Here is a 20,927-nt window from a genome sequence, read left to right on the forward strand (position 1 = left end):
AATTTCATTACATCATATTCTCAGTTCATAAAAGCAACATAAAATTACAAATCATAATACAAAGAATAGAATAGGTTAAGTACAGTAACCATATAAACAGCCCACTAATATTGTTTAGACTACCCACCCACCCCACCAACTGCCCCACTCAAACTCTAGCACAAAACTCAACAATACATCAGTTAGTATCAGCAATAAAAAATTCAAATAAGTGTCCCGTCATTTTTTTTTTCTTTAAAGCGCTTCAATGTTCCAATGCCATGAATTCAGCTTTACCCTCACATAGAATACACAATAGATAATGTTCAGTCCCGTCATTTGCTCTGCAAAACACAACAGACATGCATACAGGTTTTACTATTCAACCCCCCCACCCCACCCCATCAATAAACATTCAAGGCCAGAGGATACAAGATAACTGAACCATAGTGGTGTATCGATTAAACAGCAAGTGTCCACCTCGTTTCTTTAACCCCATGACTAAAATGTGGATCCAGAGGATTCCCTGATAACCCAATCAGTCCGGAAAAAACTGAGGACTACTTTTACTTCCAGAGAGAGGCTCTTTGCATTTTCCAATTCTTGTGACGGCTCAGATCCCTGGTTTAAGAAGGTAACAGATTTCCATTGATTTAAACATCAGACAAAAAGCACAAGATGAGAATGGAAACAATCCCTGTTCAAGGTGATGACGGGAGAAGGGGTGCTGTTCAGGACCCTTTTCACTGCTTTACTGAGACCCACTTGCACTCCCAAAAATGGAGTAATCAGATCAGTGCCTGTTAGTAAATGTTCCCTTTGACAAAACACAGATACTATCGCTGAAACTGAGGGTCTCTGGTGCAGCAACTACTTCTTGTACTGCATCAGGTCTATACACAGGACCTGTTGGTACTTATCCACAGAGGAAACTTGTATCCTTGAAGCTGGCCTGTAGAACACAGTCAATAATGATGAAAAAGACACATAGACTTACATTTTATACCCTTATTACACTTTGGATGCTTTGTACAATAGTGCTGAACTTAAGACCTGCTTTTGTCATGCTTGATCAGATATATATATATATATATTTAAAAATGTGTAAATATGTGTGTGTGTACATGTATGTTGTGTTTGAATGTGTGTATGATGTGCAAAGGTATGTGTGGTGGAACCTGCACCACACCAACAGTGAGAGGCTCAAATATGGCTTGTGTCAGACATTGAAACGTGCTGCCACCCATAAGAGAGCTCTTGTATGTTTAGGGCCACAGAGGTCAAAACAGAGCAAGTAGGCATGACGTTCCATCCTGGCACCTGATCTGAATCATGTTAACATCAACAACAAGCATGGTTCTGAAACAATCCATGGCCCCACACTACAACAAAACACATCAGGATTAATTACAGCAAGATGAAAACTTGAAAAAAATGTGCCAAGGGTGACTGTGAATAGGAGGCTGAGTAACCATGGTGATGAGTGCTACTAGAACAAGACATTTTTAGAAGTTAATCAGGATAATTTTGATAATCCATGACATTTTTGCATGGAGTGTACACAATCCTCATTAATGTGATGAACCAAGCAGCTACTTTGTCTCTTAATTCACCTGGAGCCCCCAAATAAAACCAAAGCGTCAGGCTCCAAAAAGGTTCTGTCCACAAGAATGGACCATTCACAACATCCTCAAGAACTGCACTTCAACTTGCAAGTATAGATTGACATTTTGGAAACTTGCTTCTTTTGTTTCCTGCTAAGGGTTGGATGAGAAGACTGACACCCCTCATAAATGATAATGAAAGCAAAAACTGGTCATTTCCAACAAAACACAAACACAGGCGAAGCAGGAAAGGCTGGCTATACTGGCTCAATCAAAAGGTATAAAGAAGTCTAACGTTCACACTGTGTCAGATGTGAATGTATAGGGTGTTGTGTGACGGGCTATTTCTTGCCTGGGTGCAGTCTTTGCAACAAAGTGGTAAACTTTCAGCAACATTAACAAGCAGATTTACAAAAAAATAAGAAACACTTACTTGCATCGGTCTTATTCTTGTGCAGTGTCAAACCTTTTTAACGTCATCCATTAGTAAAGTGGAAGTTTGCAACTTTCTGTTTAGAGTTAACCAGTCCAATGAGGTGTGAAAAGTACAGAGCAGGCCTGCACTTCTATAGCTATCTGTGTAACACCTGAGAAACACATGTTCTCAGTGTGTGAAATCTAAGTGATTCCCTGTTAAATGCTGCTGCAATTCTGTGTAGAGTTTAAGGATACAGCCTGGACTAAACATGGAAGCTGGTCACTATATGACCTTTTCAGAGCCAAAAATAAAGAGAAGTATTAGACATCTAACAGCCATGCAGGTAATGACAATATTCCAGACAAGTCCTTGCATTTCTACTGGAATTCACACTAAAGGACTGCAGATCGACCCCCAAACCACACAGAAGACTAGGTTAGTGTTAGCTGAACAACTTGGGAAATGCCCTGGCAGTCAAATGGATGTCCATTAACAGGTAAACAACGAGTGTTGGAGATGGGAGTACATGCTTAACCAGTTTTTGTCCAATGTAAAGAGAACTGGTCAAGCTGTGGAGGTATTCTTCATACATACACACACAAAAACAAAAGAAACAAAATATAAAAACAAACATCAATATTGATAAGTCTCCATTAGCCTCCTCCACTTGCGGCTGTCCAAGTCATCAGGATGTCCTTCATTTCTATCAGCACTCACCCACACACATATTAACATGTGCACACATTATTCAGGTGTCACAGGTCCAAGGGGATATGATAACACACGCAACACTCACATCATGGCACAAGCATTCATCAACATGTCACACATTAAATCTACATCTGTGTGCCTTTTTAAACTAAAAAAGTTGTTACTTCCCAATTCAATTAAGTCAACATATTTTAAAGCTGCAATTCATGATCTTTTAATCTTAAATACTGCAATCATGACACTGTCGAATCTCTGCTCTTGATTTTTTTGTTTAACCAACACTGTACAGATTAATTATTAGCTAATGACAATAGCTAATGACGTTAAAAATGTTCTTACCTTTAAAAACAGGAAATAGAACATAGATTAATTGTATTTTAACCTGTAGGTGTGCTGCTTCACAGACACACAGATGTGACCAAAATTTACAAATCCCTTTAAGGTCAATTTCACACACATTCTCTGCAAACATGCCAACACCCTCTTTCACACACATGCAGTCATATATACGCACGCACACACACATACATACATAAACAGAGAGGCTGTTTTGTTTCTCAGGCATGCTGTGCAGCCAGGTCCTGGTTGATGAAGCGCCGTAGCCTCTCCAAGTACTGACTGTAAAGCTCAATGTCGTTGTGACCAGCTCCCTCCACCCAGAGAGGCTCCACGGCCTTGGGACAGCGCTCAAACAGGGCGAGGCCGTGCGAGAAGTCGATCACCTCATCCTCTGTACCGTGAATGATGAGCACTGGAGACGGGATCTTCGAAACCTTCTCAATGCTGCAAAAAGATTTTAGAAGGATTAAAAAATTAGGATCAAAATTTCTTTCCATTTTGACAGTAAATAACAAATTGAGCATTTTGTGTCATCATGTGCACTGTGATATTTTTCACCAAAAATCTTTTAGGATATTTTGACAGTTTAAACAAAGGAGCTGTAAAAAAAACAAAAGAAAAAAAAAAGTTCAGTGAGTATTGTTTATTTACAAGATAAATCAAGGGAAAATAAATGATGGAAAAAGCATCATAAGCATGAGACCATTTTTATACGATTCATCTACAGAGCCATCTATGTATCCCTCAGCACAATCCAGTCCACTAGTTGGCGGTAATGCACCTCTACACTGGTTCTTTACCACCAAGACAACCTCTGCATCACGCTCAACGACTATGCAGAAAGCTTAGAAATGTGGGCTGATGTGTCTCAGTGCAGTAAGTTTTGTAGTGCAAGCATCAAACAGAAAAAAGGATCAATTCATCGATCGTGGCTGTCATGCCATATGAAAAGCATTCAAGATTAAACAGATTAGTTTCAGATATCGCAGCAGAAACCATGACGCCCCTTTGCTGTCATTATTAGTATAACTTTGAAGTTGACAAGGTTAGCCAACTCTGTATTGTAATCTAGACAGATTAATGTAGAAAATAACACTGTGAATATATCTTTTACGGTACCACCAGTCCTACTGTAAACACAGGTCATCATGGGCACTTGGGCCTGTCTGGGGATTTGAAGTTAAATACATAAACTAAGATACACTGAGAGTTCTGAAAAATTTTCTCTGCACCAGCTGGATTTTCTTCAGCAATCTGAACTAAGGTTTTGGTTTGGACATGACTGGCCAGTCTTCTCTCCTCACATGCATCAATGTGCCTTTACCACCCACTACCTTATTGCCATTCAAATGGTTTTCACTCTTTGGAGCACTTCCCTTAACTAGGCCACTTCAGACTGCAAAGATTCCATAAGATTTCCAGTCTTTGAGATGACATGACCCAGCTGTAGAGAATTACAATTTAGCTCTGGTCAAAATTGCTCAAATCTTTACAAAACATTAACTTAGTTCACAATAAGTGCATAAACCTGCTTCCTAATTTATCCCAGCCACTGTCAGGTTCCACTGTAAAGTCTGGATTATTTAACATGCGGTCGGAAAACAAAGAAGCTAACAGGGAAGGTGTTACTGTGTTTAGAGATATAGAAATATCTTGTATTGAGTTTTAAACTACTTTTCAGAAAACTTGGGACAGTGGAATTGAAATAAGATGTCAAACGACAACATGGTATAAATGCTACTCAGTAAGCATTTTGAAAACTGAGGTTTTATATAAAGATGTTTTCCCATTTTTACATTATACAAGATTTAAGCTGCTGTATCATTGTATCATTGATAAAATTCCCCAACTGAAATCCCTCTGCATCCTAGGTACAGTCAAATGGTCAGAAGAAACTAAATCCCCTCTTATTGTCTTTTCCTAAACTCTATTTCTTGACCTTGTTGGAAAAAATCATGGGGTCAGGAAGAGGTGGTGGGAAAAATTCTTAAAAGACTGAAAGATGACTGCACTGCACTAATAATCCAATCACTCTAAAACTAAACTGTGATGTGTGTCTGAAGCACTGATATCATATTGTATGATTTTAGTATCATAAGATACAGTAAAAATACATTTAACAACAAAAAAACAAAGAAAGAAAAAACAAAAATAAAACACCTATATATACACACACTACTGTTACTGGCTGCTTACATATTTCAAGAGCCGCTTTGTCTGTTGTGGCCACAAGGAATTGTAGGGCATTAGTATCTCCTTTCTTTCATTAAGGATGTCCCCATGTTTCCCAGGCTAAAGGAGGAAATAAAGGAAGCACTGAAGCTTCCTTCCTTAGCATTCAGACAATTCAACCAGCTCTTATCATCACTGATACTTAAGATTCTTCCAGGTCATTTCCCTCAGTTAGGAACATTCCTAAGCAAAACTGACAATTCAACCAGACCTAATAAGTGTTTTTACATTACGCAACCTTTCTAGAGCTTCTTACTTAAAGTCCCAGACTTCAAATTCAAAATGAACACATCACTGTTTAAACATTTCATAATTTCATGTATTGTTTTTAATGCTATTTAAAATAAATATATGTCTGAATGAGTTTAAAATCATTTTCAGCTTCTACTTAGTCTGGACAGTGTTGCATGTTTTGTCAGAACCGGGCTGTTACTTTGAAAATTTAAGAAAATATACTGGTCTTTTTGTTTATTGTCAAAGAAATATATAACTTACTTTGGGAAAGCATCAAAGCAGTATGTTTTCTTAGTGTCAGGGAAGGCGACTCTCATGCCAGAGGTGAGAGGAGAGTGAAGAACCACAGCAGCACACTCAAAACGTGATGCTAAGTCTACTGTGGGCACCGTGCCAATGCTTTGTCCATACAGAATAATGTTCTCAGGGCTGATGCCATACCTGAAACACAAATATTAAGAAGCTTAAGAATAAAATACAAACACAAAATGTTTCATACTACATTGATGTCTACAACTATGAACCTTTTATAGTTAATCTGATCACCTCTGTTGCCAAATAGACATATTTTTGTCACATTATTGGAAAATTAATAATCCAATAATCCAATAATTAATTTGGCACCACTTCACGTTGAACATAGTATGTGACAGACTGTCATCCATCTGTCTGATGAAGAGTCACTCCTAAAGCTGAATCTGAAGAGGTTGATGGTCAGAAAAGGCTACTGCAGTCAGCAGGGCGGAAGTTTGTATGAAGGAAAACACTTTCATGAGTATTTTAGCTGTTTATTTCAAACCATGTTCAGATTCAAACAGTGTGTTTCTGCCTATTTACCTGGAGCGCAGGGCATGCCAGGCTGCGTCAATGTCGGCATACAGGTTCTTCTCAGAGGGCTTGCCAGTGCTGACACCGTAGCCTGAGTAATCGTAGGAGAAAATGTTGCAGTTGATGCGTGTGCCTAAACCGATGTAGAAACTGCTCATCTGGCCCAGGTCCACTGCATTACCATGTGAAAACAACACTGTAAACCTGAGTGACAAAGGAGGAAAGAAACAGCAGAGGAAAGTTAGACACCAGGACAAGGGGCTAAATGTTAAAGGATCTAACCTTAATTTCTAACAACAAACCAAAAGGGATGTAATGTGTGCACCCAAACATGTTTACTTAAAGGATGTTCAGCAGATGGTGTGTCTCACCTGGCATTAGGGGCACAGCGGATGTACATGCATCCAACTCTGTTCCCTCGGCTAGACCTGGTCAAGAATACATCCGTCACGTCCAGCTCTCTCTGTGAATACTGGAACTCTGCTCTCTCTGTGAGATGCAACTTCCACCTTCCTTCACTCCCAGTATTGCTGCTGCTGCTGCTGCCACCACTGCCACCTGCCCCACTACCACCACCACCTCCGCCACCTCCTCCTCCTCCTCGGTCACCTCCACTACCAGTACCAAGCCGCGAACGCAGTCCTGGGGCTCCAAGAGAAGGGGGAGCAGTCCCAGAGTTGGATGCAGACACAGTTGTAGTGCCAGAACCAGGATCTGGGTCAGGTAGTAAAGCATAAGTGGGCTCTGGAGGAAGGAAAGCCAGTTTGGCTGCAATGCGGCTGGGACAAGGGGGGCAGCAGAAGAGGCAGCATAGCTCTCGTACGGACAGACCGTTCATCTTCTGGTACAAATCTGGGCATGTGAGAAAAGCAGAATATATCTGAGAATCAAATCATTCAAGCTCCAAATAATCATATTATCACTTATTGATGAATACATTAGACATACAAGTTATTTTCTTATTTAAACCAAACAAAGACAAGAAGTGACACTCAATTACACAGCAAATGCCAAATACTTTATCTCCATCCAATGGGATGTAGCAGGATTTGATGGTTCACCTGACTGTCTGAATGAACCCATGCTCAAGGAATTAATAGATAGGAATATGATTCACAGTTAATACAGAAAATAAAAAATTAGGATTAACAGTGCTACAATCAATTACCAACTGATTGATACTGGACAATATTCATCCTATATCACTCAGCAGGCAAATAAGAGACCAACCAGATCTGTTATCAGAGGGGAGGGTCAAAAGGGAAGCAGAGGGAAAGGGAGAATAAAAGAGCGTAAAACACAAACTTAAATGTTGAGTTATCATTCTTGCAAAGAAAAACAGCTCTGTGCCTTTTTCCCTTTATGTAAAACGTACAGTGAAGTGAAGTAGAGAAAAGACCTTTGGAAAGAGGTTACTTATGATAGATACTGTTAATCAAGTTGACCCCAAATCGTTCACTTGCTCAAAATGTAATGAAAGCTCCCTAATGAATATCAATCAGTTCTAGAGCAAACATGGATAGACTGCAACCCAAAATGCCTGAAAGTTAGTGTATAAAATCCCCACCTGCATCTAGCTACAGTGGAGAATATGCAAGAAATTGTGCTTACTTGCTTTCTACATGTAATTTAGCCATGAACACTCTTTCCATTTGGAAAAAGTAGCAAATAAAATAAGCAATAGTGATATAACATTTGATTAGTTCAAAGTTAATCTATTGGGGATGTACAAAAATGTTCACGGTATAGTGTGGTTCAAGAAGAGAGAACAATATGATACACATGATGCCTGAAAATAAACAGGAACTATATAAATAAGTTACCTGATGTATCATATAAACAGAAGCTTTCAAATAGAACAACCCTTCAGGTTGGTAATGGATAATACTTTAGCAATCAGTGACTGAAGTACTATTTGATTTAACTCTGCATAAGTAAACTATTAACTATTGTAGATATACCTGGATTTAGAAATCCTTTGGTCTTGTAGTCAACTGGCACACCACAGTGCCAAGATTCTCCAGTCTCGTCACTGAGCTCCCTGGATTCTGATGAAATGTAACGAGAACACATTAAAATAGTTTGTTGTCATGCAATAAGGCACAAGACATGACAAGTCACAAAGACATGCGCACCCTAAACTCCTCCTACACCTTTTGTTAACCCTCCAAGCTATCTTTGCTATTTTGTAAGGTATAAAAAAGAAAGCAAACAAAATTAGTCAGATAATGGATGAAAATGTAAACTGCGTTCAAGCATTTCAACTTTGAGAAAGAGATAATATTGTAACAAAGATGAGTGGCAACCCGAATTTATGGATTTAATAGTCTGTTGTTACTGACATCAGTAATCAGGTGCTGCAGAGTAAATGCTGATAACAAAATAAATAAATTCCTTTTTGTGATATTTATAAAGTCTATCTGCATATATCTTATAAAGAAATTTGGATGCCTTGACAAGGATGATATTTAAAACACACCCTCAATAGACACAGAGCGCCTGACATGCTAATGCTACACGTATTATAAAAGATATTAAGCTCTGGCGTTAGCCAGTGATGTGAGATATAAAATTAGAGTAGAATTCTGACACGCCACAGTTGCAACTAAAAACGGAGTAAGGTGACACTTTATTTGTATTTACTGGACATCGGCCATTGTGAGTTAATTCTAGCTACCAGTCAAATTATCATGAATATCGCTAGCAAGGAAACCTGCTAGCGGCGTCTGCTAACGCGCTAGCACAGTAGCCTGAAAGTGACCTACTTACCGATTCACAGTAGACTGGTAGGCAGGATGGTGTGCCCCTATTTGTACACAGAAGCAGCGCAAGAGTCAGAAAATCCTTCCTGTGTCTTGACATGGATGGTTGTACTCAAGTGTACCAGGCAGTTGTCGGTGACAAGCTAGCTGAAATTCATGGCTACCAGATTTTTTTTTTTTTTTTTTTTTTTTTTTTTACTACTGTGCGACCTCATCCGGAAGTGACGTTGAGTCCTTGCAAAGCTATGTGTCACACAAAATTCTATCTGATTTACATCTCATGTAAGGCTAGGGAACTAAAAATATAAGGGGTTTTATATTAATTGTGTAATTTATTTATTTATTAAGCATGTTTATGAAAAGCATGAATGTTTTTATCCCGAGTAGGGCATTTGCTTTTTTTTATGCTGATAAGGCATATTGTCGAGGCCTTTTGTCCTTTTAGAGGGAATGATCTCTAGTGAATAATTTGGTTACAGCTAATCAATAACTTTTTCTGTAATAAAACATTAATATGCTGATGAGAGTGGTCTCTTCCTGGAAAACAATGCACCAGTCCAAACGGCATGAGACACTGGCTTATAAAAATTATCTAAATAGAAGTGACCAGACCATGGCCACTTAGACACCTAAGTGATTTTGGACCCCTGTTTCAGACAAATTTGTCAACCATTATTCATCAAAACACAAAATAACAGAACATCTTTTGAGGACATTGACTATTGTATTCTTCCAGTACACTTCCAGAGACTTAAAATATTAAATATAAAGGCACATATAAGGTATATGGTAGCCCAGCACCACACTATTATATTTACCTATCCATAGCTAGAGTGGGCATTTTATTATTTTATGACTATTCTTTATTGTAAAGTTACTTCTTATGAATTAGTCAATTAAAAATCATCATTATTTGACACATCACTAACAAAAGAGAACAAAAAGAAAAAGATAGGTATGGATTTAGATCAAAATAAAAATTTAATAAAAAATTAGCTTCACCCCAAATCTGGTGAAATCGGCAGTCTGTTCACAGCTTTTTGTGTGATCCAGCATACAAATAGACAAGCAACCAAACCAAAAGTGTGTCAATAATATAACCTCCGTCAGGTAGAGGACACATTTAGTTCAAAGTAGAAATCAGGCAGATTAATGGAATTATAGCATGGTTTTAACATGTTGTAACAATTATAACATATTATGATATGAAACACAAATATATTGTTTATGTAACACCATCATAGCCAGCAGACTAAACTCTTAAAATCTTTCATTCTTCAGTGGTGGAACAAAAATGTATATCATCAGTAAAACTGGTAAATATTCAGTGTAATAAGTAAAGATCCTGCACTTAAAATCTAACAATGGAGCAGGAAATCCTTTAATTTTATTATTGATTATGCTATTTTTATGATATGTCCATACTAACATGTAAACGGCATTTGTGGTAGATGCCTATAAAGTTCATCAAATTTTCGAAGCTGATTATAATTTAAATAAAATATTTAAATTTTATCACCACCAAGTCATCTGTCATCTGCTCTCATAAGCTCTCAGACATGAAATATAGATCCACTGCTTACTTTGTACTCTGACTGAGCATCAGTCTACTCCTCGCAGCACTGTTATCTGGTATCTGTAGGACATAGAAACAGTTAAAAGCAAGAGTTTTGTCTTTTCTGCCATATTGACTGTTTCCATTGATCCAGACATGTCTCTATGAGTGCATACATTTCTGTAAGGATGGCTGGGATCCAGACAGCGGTATCAATGCACAGGAGCCCCAAAGGATTAAAAGAGAAAGAAAACTAAAAAAGAAAATTAATCAAAAGTTCACAATAAACATCAACAAACCCATTTTTCATTCAGTTTTGTGTGTGTGTGCGTTGTAATGCCTCTGTGATTGCTGTTTTGGGATCTCTTTTTTTTTTTTTTTTTTTACTTTTTTCTCAAATCTTAACTTTTTCAGTGTGTCTTCTGAAACATTGCACTTTATGAAATACTGTGTTTGACACTTTTCTCATATGTTTGCATTTTATGCTGTATGGTGAAAGTATTACTACTACAAATGTGACCAAGTATAACCTAATATATGGTTTTTGTGATACTCACTACCTGATTATAGCAGTGAAATGAATGAAGGGATGTAAAAATGCAACATTTTCTCCTGAAATAAATTATTGCATTCACAGCTTTAAGAAGAAAGTAAACACATGCATGTGCAAGTGAAACCTTCTAGTTATGCTCTATTCTCGTTCCATTTTCTCTTCAGTATTCAGTGTCCGATTATTTCTTTAGATTTAAAAACAAAACTGAAAAAAAGATAAGCTCTGGTGTATTTCTTCATGATTAAAGCATATTCTGTTTTAACCACGAAGAAATTATTCAGTAACATTCCTTGTGCTTTTCATAATTCCTGGTTAATTTATGCAGACTTATTTATTTACGTAGCAAAATGTTACCTGTTAATTAGGACGTTACTATTATTCCCCTTTTGGCTCCTTACCTGCACTTTCCTGCGCATAATCAAACACTTAATCCAATAATGGCTGGACACACAATGTGTATGTGTGTGTGTGTGATAGAGAGAGCGATCGAGAGAGAGGCAGAGAGAGAGAGAGAGAGAGAGAGATCCCCATTCATCATTGATCCACTGCAGGACTGTGTTTCAAGGGGTGTGAGTTATGGGCCCCTGTTGTCACTGCTGCTCTGCTTGGACATTTCACCTCGCTACTGTAAATTTAAAAGGGGGATAACATATTTAGCTGACTTGTGAGCTATAGCTCGACCAGAAAATTGTCCGGTCCCCCCTCACAGAAGGCTTGCCCGCAATTGCAGGATTTGGGATTTTCCAAGGGTCTGAGCGGGGCTGTCGGGAAAGAAAACTGGATATGGATCACATACAGCTTTAGTAGGTTGCTGTTCACACATTTAAGCTACGGTATCTTTCTCTCCAGAAGGGGGTGAAAATATATATATTTAAAAAAAAAATCGTTTTGCAGTTGACTGGGCGTTTTTGACGCGCTCGATAAACGGTGATGCTTCGGCGACGCGCCGAAACCGTAGGGAAGACACAGGTGAGGTGCGGCTGAGGAGCGTTATTTCCAGAGAGGCTTTGGATACCGGGAGCTGTCGTATCTTTCACTCCTTTTCTCCAAAGAGAGGACGACTTAGTTACTGGCACCTGCTTCAACCTCCCATACCTGGACATCTGGTGCGGTGAGTGTGCCAAATGGTGGGAATGAAAGAGACGAGGAGGGGTTGATGTGGGTGATCAGGTGAATGTGCGCAATTTTATTAGTGCTACCAAACGCGGTGCTGCATTTTTAGTTCAGGGTTAGCCTATAGATGTGTGTTTGATATCGTCTGGACCTTTGTGAGCTCGAGCTGGTCTTTGTGTCTGCTGCAAGTTTGATGTTTTATTTGCATATCATGTGCATGTCTTTGTTGCACATCATTGTTCTTTCACATGTTGCATTGCATTTTACAATGTTTATTCTTTGCCTATGTTTTTGTGGTGTCTCAGCTGAAAATAAATGGAACAAATTGTAAAACTGGATTGTAGCTATGAGCACAAAGCTTGATTACCATTCTGATTTGGACCACAATTTTCATTTGGATCATAGGTCGTGCTCTAGATAAGTCTTCACACCTTAAATTCTGATGTTTTATTGTTCCCCTGTGGGGTTTGATGGCATCTTATAAAATATTTGCTTAAGGCTTTCTGTTAACAGAAAATGTCACATGTGATGATTTAGAAGCCAATAAAGTCATTTAATATTATTACTAACTGGCTGTAGAGGAGCAGAAATGGCACTATAAATGCAAAAGATAAACTAAAGAAAAGTTCAAATAAAGCTGCAGTGATTGAAATATGTCCTGTGTCCACAATGTATTTTGAACCATTACAATAACTTGTCACCTAAATTCCCCCTAATAATACAGACACACATACAACCTCTACAGCTTACGTTAAAAGCTTTCACTCAGCTCTAACTGAAGTGATTTAGTAGTTTTTCTGTATAATTCACTGTTTACAACTTTGTCTTTCATACTAACAGCTATCAAGTTCCACAGAAGGACCATAACAGCTCCCAGCTGCTGCGGTTTATGTTTGTGTTACTGTGTGAGTAGTGAGGGGAAAAAATGGCTGGAAACACTAAATAAAAGGAACAAGAGAAGGAGGAGATGGAGAAGCAGAAATACAGATAGGCATATTTGGGGATATAAAGAATAAAGTGTGGCTAATAGCAATTGGGCATATTGACAATATGAGAATTGTCAGAGAATGTTGAAAGACAGAAAAATGAAATACTGATGCAGAAAGCTCTGAGTGCACAGGAGTTAAGCGAGAGGGGCTGCAGACAGCAGTCTGAGCGGGTGTGAATGGTTTCCCTGTTGCCCACACAGACAGCCACACAGCAGCCGTGTGAGCAGGTGCTAACCCCACCACACAGCAACCATGGGGAACAACAGGTGCAAGCACTGTTTACTTCAGCCTGCCTTTGGAAGTCCGGCAAACACCCAAACATACAGTTATACCAAAGCCTTCTAACGCCCACAGCCCTTACTAAAGAGAAACAAATAGAACTATCTATCTATATTTAGGAAAAGGCAAACCAAAGGCCAGGCTTTAGGAGCTGAATTTTTAAAATAATCATCCCTTAACGAAAGTTGGAACCACTTGAAGTTATAAAGCAGATCGACCTGCAGCCAAAAGCAATCTGGTTGCGGCAGGGTGAGACAAATGCCCACATGGACATTTAATGAACCATATTGATCACACAGGACCCTATTCAATCACATATGCTAAGCTGTAAACAGGGCATCTCAGGCACAGAAAAGGATTTTAATGGGTTGTAGTGTAATTCAGCCTACCCAGAGAGTAAATAAACAATAGATTAGGGTGTTTGGGCTCCTTGGAGCATGTCTCTAGAAATGTGTAGAATGATCATATGAGAACTTGTCTCTGTGTTAGATAAAGTGAGATGAAACAAAGAGGAAATGTTGGAATGTTACCTAGCAAGTTCACTTTTCCTATTGCTGAAATACACCAAATATTGGGTGACAAATTGTTTATCTTTACCCCCTGAAAAACAAAACAGAATAAACACTCATGATTCTCACATGTGTGGGCGTGAGCTGCCGCTAAACCAGTAGTTTACTAATTGGATTGATTTCTTTTCTTTTCTTTGACAACCTGAAGCAATGTACAAGGAGCACAACCACCTAAGTGAGCAAGTGTTTATAAAATTTACAAATTTACAGCAATTAGTTGTCATCTAGTCCAAACATACAGAGCGCACACTGTTTTGCCTATGAGAGAATGTCACCATAAGCTCTTACAGTTTTTATTAACTCTAAAGTACTTCGAATATGTACTACCATCTGCCCTAACTGTAACCATCTCTCTCTGTGCCATACACAAACAGGATTACTACCTAATCTTATCCTAAAACAAAGCAGCACTCAGAGATTTAAAAAAGATGTTTATTTTCCTTAAAAGCATCTGGACACATGACGCTATGAGGCTTGAGTTCCACACAGTGTGCAATGTTTGTCTGATGGGAAGGTTTGGCAGGACTCATCAGAACTAAATCAACAAATCAGAAGGGTGTAGAAGCCCACAGACCTTGAGGGCAATGAAATGAGGAGGATTTAAGAGAGTAGGCATCTGCAAGGTCACATATTCCTGCGGGGTTGTTGGAGCAAAGACCTCAGGGAGTCATTTTGCAGGATTAAGGGTGCCAGAGGGTCACGAGTCATGGAAGCAGGCTTTTTTTACTTGTCAGATTGTATTGGTTATCCTTAGATGATATAAACTGAAGTGTGCAAACTTAGTCTGTGTTGATGTGAGGGGCTTGCAGGACCCTAAATTGACCATTTCCACCAAAGTCCCTCCAGATGTTTGAAAAGCAGAGAAACAAGATAAAAAGGTACCACACACCTTGAGAGTCTTTACCTGTGGCAAACTTATAGCACAAGATAAATGATGCTCAGGTGGCAAACGTTATCCTAATAATTCCTTGCAGCTTTTTTCAATATAAAAATTCCTCAAACACTTTATAGCAGCCATACATCTTCAGTTTTATGGTACTCGGTCTTGCTGACTCCTTCCTGTGCTGTAGCTTCTTTTAAGTAATCCCTGTGCAAACTGTGTGGTCCCTGCACATGCTCGAAGATGCTCACATCTGTGTTCATTTTCCAATTTACTTTGTCCAGTGTATTGCTTTAGCAACACCTTTGAGACTCCAGGGGTAACTAGATGTTTGCATTTGGTGTCAGTGTTTGAATGCTCAACGTGCACGCAAGTGCATTTTATGTGTGTGTGCTGTACACGTGGGTGTGTTGTAATGTATGTGAGGGTCATAAAAGTTTTCCTTCCAAATGAGCCTGTCTCTTTGCATGTAACCGTTTCCATTTAACTGCCTGGCAATTGGGTTGCAAGTGATTTTGCAGTTGTTTAAACTCAGAGAGATGGAGATGGTCTAATCTCTTGCATTCTGCATTATCTCATTTACATCCTAAAACTGCACAGTGAGAAAATGACCATCCACTTTATGTGTTCACTAAAGCCCTCACCCACATGCATCACACACAAACAAGATAAGCAAATAACCAAGTAACCTTTTCTCAAATCCCACTGCTAAGTTGCTTGACTTTTTACTTCTTTGCACAAAATGAACGGGTTGTATGTATTTCCCGGGAGCTTGGTCTATCTCCTCTAATTTTACTGCTTCTGTTGTACAACACGTTCAGTGAGCACCTGTGCCAAAAGCAGGCTTTAGTTATGGAAGCTTAGCCAAAGGGATTTGGAAGACTTTTCTTTGGGGAAGATAAAGGCATCCGAGTCCTTTGTCTCTCACTTTTCCTGATGATTTTATAGTCTGATGAAGGTTTGCTGTGGCTAATCTGTTTCTTGCCTTCTTGTCACCTCTGACAGCCATCCTTCTTCCACAACAAACACAACTTTTCCCTTTTAATTGTGGCTTTTCATCTGGGGCCCAGTCACAATTGAAAGGAGAGAGCAAAGCATAGCAGAAACACAATTATACCTGCAGGGGGAGAGAAGGCTCTCAAGGGAGGTGCTGTGTCTGTGCACGGGTGTGTATGCTGCAGGATTGTGTGTCTATGCGTGCATACATGTGTACGCATGTCAGTCTACAAGCAGGTTGTCTGGCATTTTGATAGCTGTTGTGCATATACCACCTATTGTGAGCTATGATCCTCTTAGCAGGCTTCTGCAAAAAGAGCTATATTTGCCTTGACTGGTGATCACAGCACACAAAGAACATAACAAGAATATGAGCTACCTTTCAGCCACTTTCTATATCGGCAGAAGAAAAGCCACGAACTGGGCATGGGATATGTAGTAATGAATGCTACATAGTGACATAAGCACAGCCTATTTAGCTTGTTGTAGTGGAAAAGGGAAAGATAAGTAGATGACGGGTTGTGGTCAGTGAAATATAAAACACAGGCACAGGCAAACCAAACATTTAATAAAACCAATAGTTCATGATGGAATCACAGTATATTTTAAGAAAGGAGAGCCAGATTTAGAGCAATAAGATTATTCTTCTTTGTTGTGAATATGAGCTGAAGCTGCTCCCTGTAGGGACAGTTGTCATGGTCTACCTGCACAGTACTAAGTGCACCATTAACACTGAGTAACAAAAAAAAAACAGAAAGCCATTGCATAAAAGCTAGTCATATTCATAAATGTTACTGTTTTGTAATTAGACTGCTTCTTTATTGCCGTTGCACACACTGGGGTGTGTGTGCAACTAACTCTGTGCTCATAGTGTGTGTGTCTGAGTGTGTGCACTGCATACTCATGTGCTCGCCTTCAGCTCAGAGCTGTGCAGTGAATGTATATGTGCTTACTGCAGTCAAACTCTGGTTAGTAACGTGTGCCCTTACTGCAGCTCTGTACAGCACCGTAGACATCTGTGTGTGTGTGTGTGCATGTGTGTCTGTGTGCAATGTCTGAGTGGGGATTTTCTGTGTATTGTTGTACTTCTTGCTACCTGCTTTGTAGCCTAAATTGCCAGTGTTTGGTAAGTACTGTACATTTCTCAGCTGTTTATCCCACTTTATGTACATGCCTTTCTGTGAGCTGAAAACTCACTGCATTCACAGATTACTGTGTTTCTGTCTGTCACTAGCAGCAATTTGGCTTTAGGCAGAAGGTCTTATTGGGGAAGAAGTCTGAAAAGAGCTGAAGCTCTTTTTGGCAAGACTCCAGCTCTGTCCATCCTATTTTAATTACCTATTGCACTCACTCAGGGGAATATCTCTTTTCATTTATGTCTCTGGATCTTCTCTCCTTTCCTTTCCTTCATATCTCATCTCTCTTATTACTGCCTTCTCTATTCATCTTCTTCTTTCACCATTCTTTCAGTCTTACCAACTTTGTTTATTTATTGTCTTTTTCTTCCACAACCTGACAGCACAGCAGTGTCAAAGGTGTATGCAGAGGGTTACCTTCGATTAGCATATAAATGACCCTGTTGGCAGAATAGCATTTTAGGATATTTAACTACAGACGACATGTCTTTTAACTCTGATTGACACCATGTAATACTACTACTGCTAAATTTTGGGAGATTTGTAATGCCTCAAATAGTTGTCTGAAGTAATTATTCTGAATTTGATCTAACCTTCAAGTAGCAGTCAAACTTACTGTCATACATAATTGAAGAGATCCAAAACTGTCATACCTAATGAGATACTTTCTTGAAGTTGAATGAAAATGTGAAATTCAAAGAATAAATTGGCCTTTTAGCACAAGGCCGGCAACCAGTAAGTTTAGCTTGCTAGCTTTATCTAAAGTTAATACATGTTTAGCAGCAAACAACAGCCTTAAAGGTCACCTTTTACCTAAAACAAAGTAAAAAAAAAAAATAAATTAATAAATAAAACACCCATTCACAGTCTTTTATGTATTTATTTATTCATTTATTTAATTTTAATATTGTCATGCTGTTAGGTTACTCCACAAAGTCACTGTTCTTAGCCAAGAAACAGTATAATGAATCAGCTAACTCCATAAATTAAACTGTCTTCCCCATCAGGTTATCTGGAATCAGAAATATACTACAGCAAAATACACCTTCATTAAGCGTTAACGAAAGTGCTTGAATAGGGTGGAGTTGTGGAGTGTGAAGGTGACCCACTTCTCCCAGTTTAGCCTGTGTCTGTGTTTCTACCCTCAGGCTATCTAACTTTATTCCGGGCTTCAACCTGCATACTATCTTCAAGGAGCAAATGAGAATGGACTGTAAAGGATTCTACTGCAGAGCCCTTAACAATGATGTATATGTGTGTGTGTCCTGTAAGTTATAGTTTAAATGTATGAATGTTGCTGGGGAAACAAACAGCCAACAAGCTCCCTCGATTGATGTGACCTGAAATATTAACACTTTGAAGGGAAAATCCTATTATATAAACCTTTGCAGTAAGCATATTTTATGTGAAAGTGCAATAACTGGATTTGTGTTTTAGTGAATAGACTCTGTTATTGACCCACATATATGAGCTACATTACACATCTTGCCAGTGTGTGGATAATGTGGAGACAAAATGCTTGCAGCTCCCCCATCCCCCTCCTTTGCAAAGAAAGCAGGGACCCCCACCTCCTTACATATACATATACAGATATGTCCATGTATGAAATATTGCTCATGTTTTAATTTATGTGTATTTGGGTTAAGACTTGAATGTATACACCAGAGTGTTTATGTGTGTTTGCAAATTTACATGCATGCTTGGACGTATATGTTAGAGGGCGGACCCACCCTGCTCGCGTTTAAATCTGCTGCAACAGAATATCTCTGCCTTGCTTTGCTATTGGTTGCTACGGTAACAAAGGCACAGAGTGAAGTGGCTGCAGCAGCCAAACAGAAATAAAGAGATAAATATTGAGCCAATGGACTTGATCACAGCAACAGATTCAACACAGCATATGAGAAAACACTGCTTGAACGTAATGATGTCAACTCTAAGAAAAGATGAGTTTAGGCTTTATTCATCACACGTCTGTCACACGTGCACACACATATCAATGGATTAATTAATGGGAGTGTAGTAGCTGGGTGCAGCACAGGTCAAGGCTTCTGACAGCCTTACTTGCTTTGGGTTGGGTTTAGTTTGATGTGTGTGCAAGACTGCTCAGGCTTCTAGTATTTATGTCTCAGCATTTCCTTGTGTTTAGTAAGTGCTCCTCAGTGTGGACATGGATGATGATTTTTATTCCTTCACTATTTAGCAGGATGTGGGTGTATTGATCCTGCTCAGCAGCTTTAATAGCTGAAATGCCTTGTGCAAATATGAGCATGTTTAGTAACGCTACTGAAGTATATCAGCATGGGATAAAAGGTAAATATTAATTAGGTAATCATTAAATAGATATGTTTCACATAGCTTGCTGACATAAAGTGGGTTGTATAGAAATTTTCAGCTTGCATTTCACCCCATCATTCCTGCCAAATCTGCTGTGGCAACTGAACAAGACAGTATGCATGTCAGGAAATAAAATGAAGCACATTCTCGGGTCTCGGAAAAGATGGACAAACTAATGCAAGCTGAAAGCAGGTGTGTATGCTCACCCAGCTAATTTTCTAATTATGTGGGTGTTTGCAGGTGATTTGCTAATTGCCTGATGAGGTTAGATTACTCCGTGTGACTGTTGCCATCATTACATGCATCTAATGATAACAGTACCGATGTCATAGCGTTAAATCCTATCACACCAACATGATCTGACACAAATAGAATATCCCATCCGCTCTCTACTTGTCCATCTTTCCTCCCTTAAATTACTGATACTCATTCTGTCACTGATCTGTTTTTCATAGCATGATGAGCTGAAAGTCTGTAAAAGGTGTTATCTTCACTCCTCTTTTTTTCCTCTTTCATTAAAGCCGTCTTTGTCTTTTATCTATCTATCATCTCTTTCCTGTCTTTTGGGTCAGCAGGGAAAACTCATACCCCTTGATAAACTTATGTCAAAAGACTATTCCAAACTATTGTCATAGCCCAGAGCATTAAATATACTGTACTGCCTTTGTTGTGGCACTGACCTGCAGCAAAGTTTTAATTTGTTGGCCTTGGAAGAGATCTGATGGTTTATCTTTTGAATCAGTGACCATAATCAAAACACATACTAATGAACAGGCTATTTGACATAAGGTTTTAGTATGTTGCATGTGCAGTTGGCACGTGCATATAAAAATCAAAATAACAGACTAATTTTGAGCAAAATTATGATCATATAGCTGTTTGCAAACTCAGATTGTTTTTGCTTTTGTTTGTAGGTTTTAAATGGAAACATGCATGAACTGGATGGAGGGGATTGATTCAAAATTAGACCCAGAGACAGAAACTTAGCAAGTACATTGAAGAGTTATAATAAAAAATAAATTATGATGTAACGTTAGAAAACAAGATAACACATGACTGATTCCCAAAAGGGAAATGGACAGGTTCTTCAGCTGAAAAATGTAATGTAAATCTCTTTTACTAGCTTTTACATTTAAACTTTACATTTAAATTAAAAAACTGCAATTTAATATGCAGTACCTTATTTAAAAATGCCGTATTTGAAATATTGACCATACCATACAATGCAATAATTTACCATTTATCAAAGAGTACTTTCGATTTATATTAGGGTTAAAACAAGCAGGATTTCACACTGCTAATATTTAATCCTACGTTTTTTGGAACTATTTTTTGCTTTGCTCTATAATTCTTTAGATGTTGCAGCTGTTTTATGACATATAAAATAGCAGTTATGGTTTAATTTTTCTATTACTA

The 20,927-nt window shown here is 38.6% G+C and overlaps 2 protein-coding genes across 2 annotated transcripts in view; one reads left to right on the plus strand and one right to left on the minus strand.

Moving 5' to 3' along the window:
* Positions 1 to 148: 148 nt before the first annotated feature.
* On the minus strand, positions 149 to 9,297 carry LOC121644444 (alpha/beta hydrolase domain-containing protein 17A-like). The gene is made up of 6 exons (XM_041992363.1): positions 9,115 to 9,297; positions 8,307 to 8,393; positions 6,717 to 7,197; positions 6,355 to 6,549; positions 5,779 to 5,958; positions 149 to 3,495 (listed from the first exon to the last, which is right to left on the minus strand). The coding sequence occupies exons 3-6, from the start codon at positions 7,181 to 7,183 to the stop codon at positions 3,270 to 3,272; spliced, it is 1,068 nt and encodes a 355-aa protein (XP_041848297.1). The 5' UTR covers positions 7,184 to 7,197; positions 8,307 to 8,393; positions 9,115 to 9,297; the 3' UTR covers positions 149 to 3,269.
* A 2,483-nt stretch (positions 9,298 to 11,780) lies between these two features.
* The window catches only part of LOC121644880 (semaphorin-6B-like), a 31,530-nt gene continuing 22,383 nt past the window's right edge, over positions 11,781 to 20,927 (plus strand). The window contains exon 1 of the mRNA XM_041993128.1: positions 11,781 to 12,326. The gene's annotated coding sequence lies outside the window, so the exon portion shown is untranslated. The remainder of the gene's footprint in view (positions 12,327 to 20,927) is intronic.

This window comes from Melanotaenia boesemani, chromosome 8 (genome assembly GCF_017639745.1).
Source record: "Melanotaenia boesemani isolate fMelBoe1 chromosome 8, fMelBoe1.pri, whole genome shotgun sequence".
In the NCBI taxonomy this organism is placed as follows: Eukaryota; Metazoa; Chordata; class Actinopteri; order Atheriniformes; family Melanotaeniidae; genus Melanotaenia; species Melanotaenia boesemani.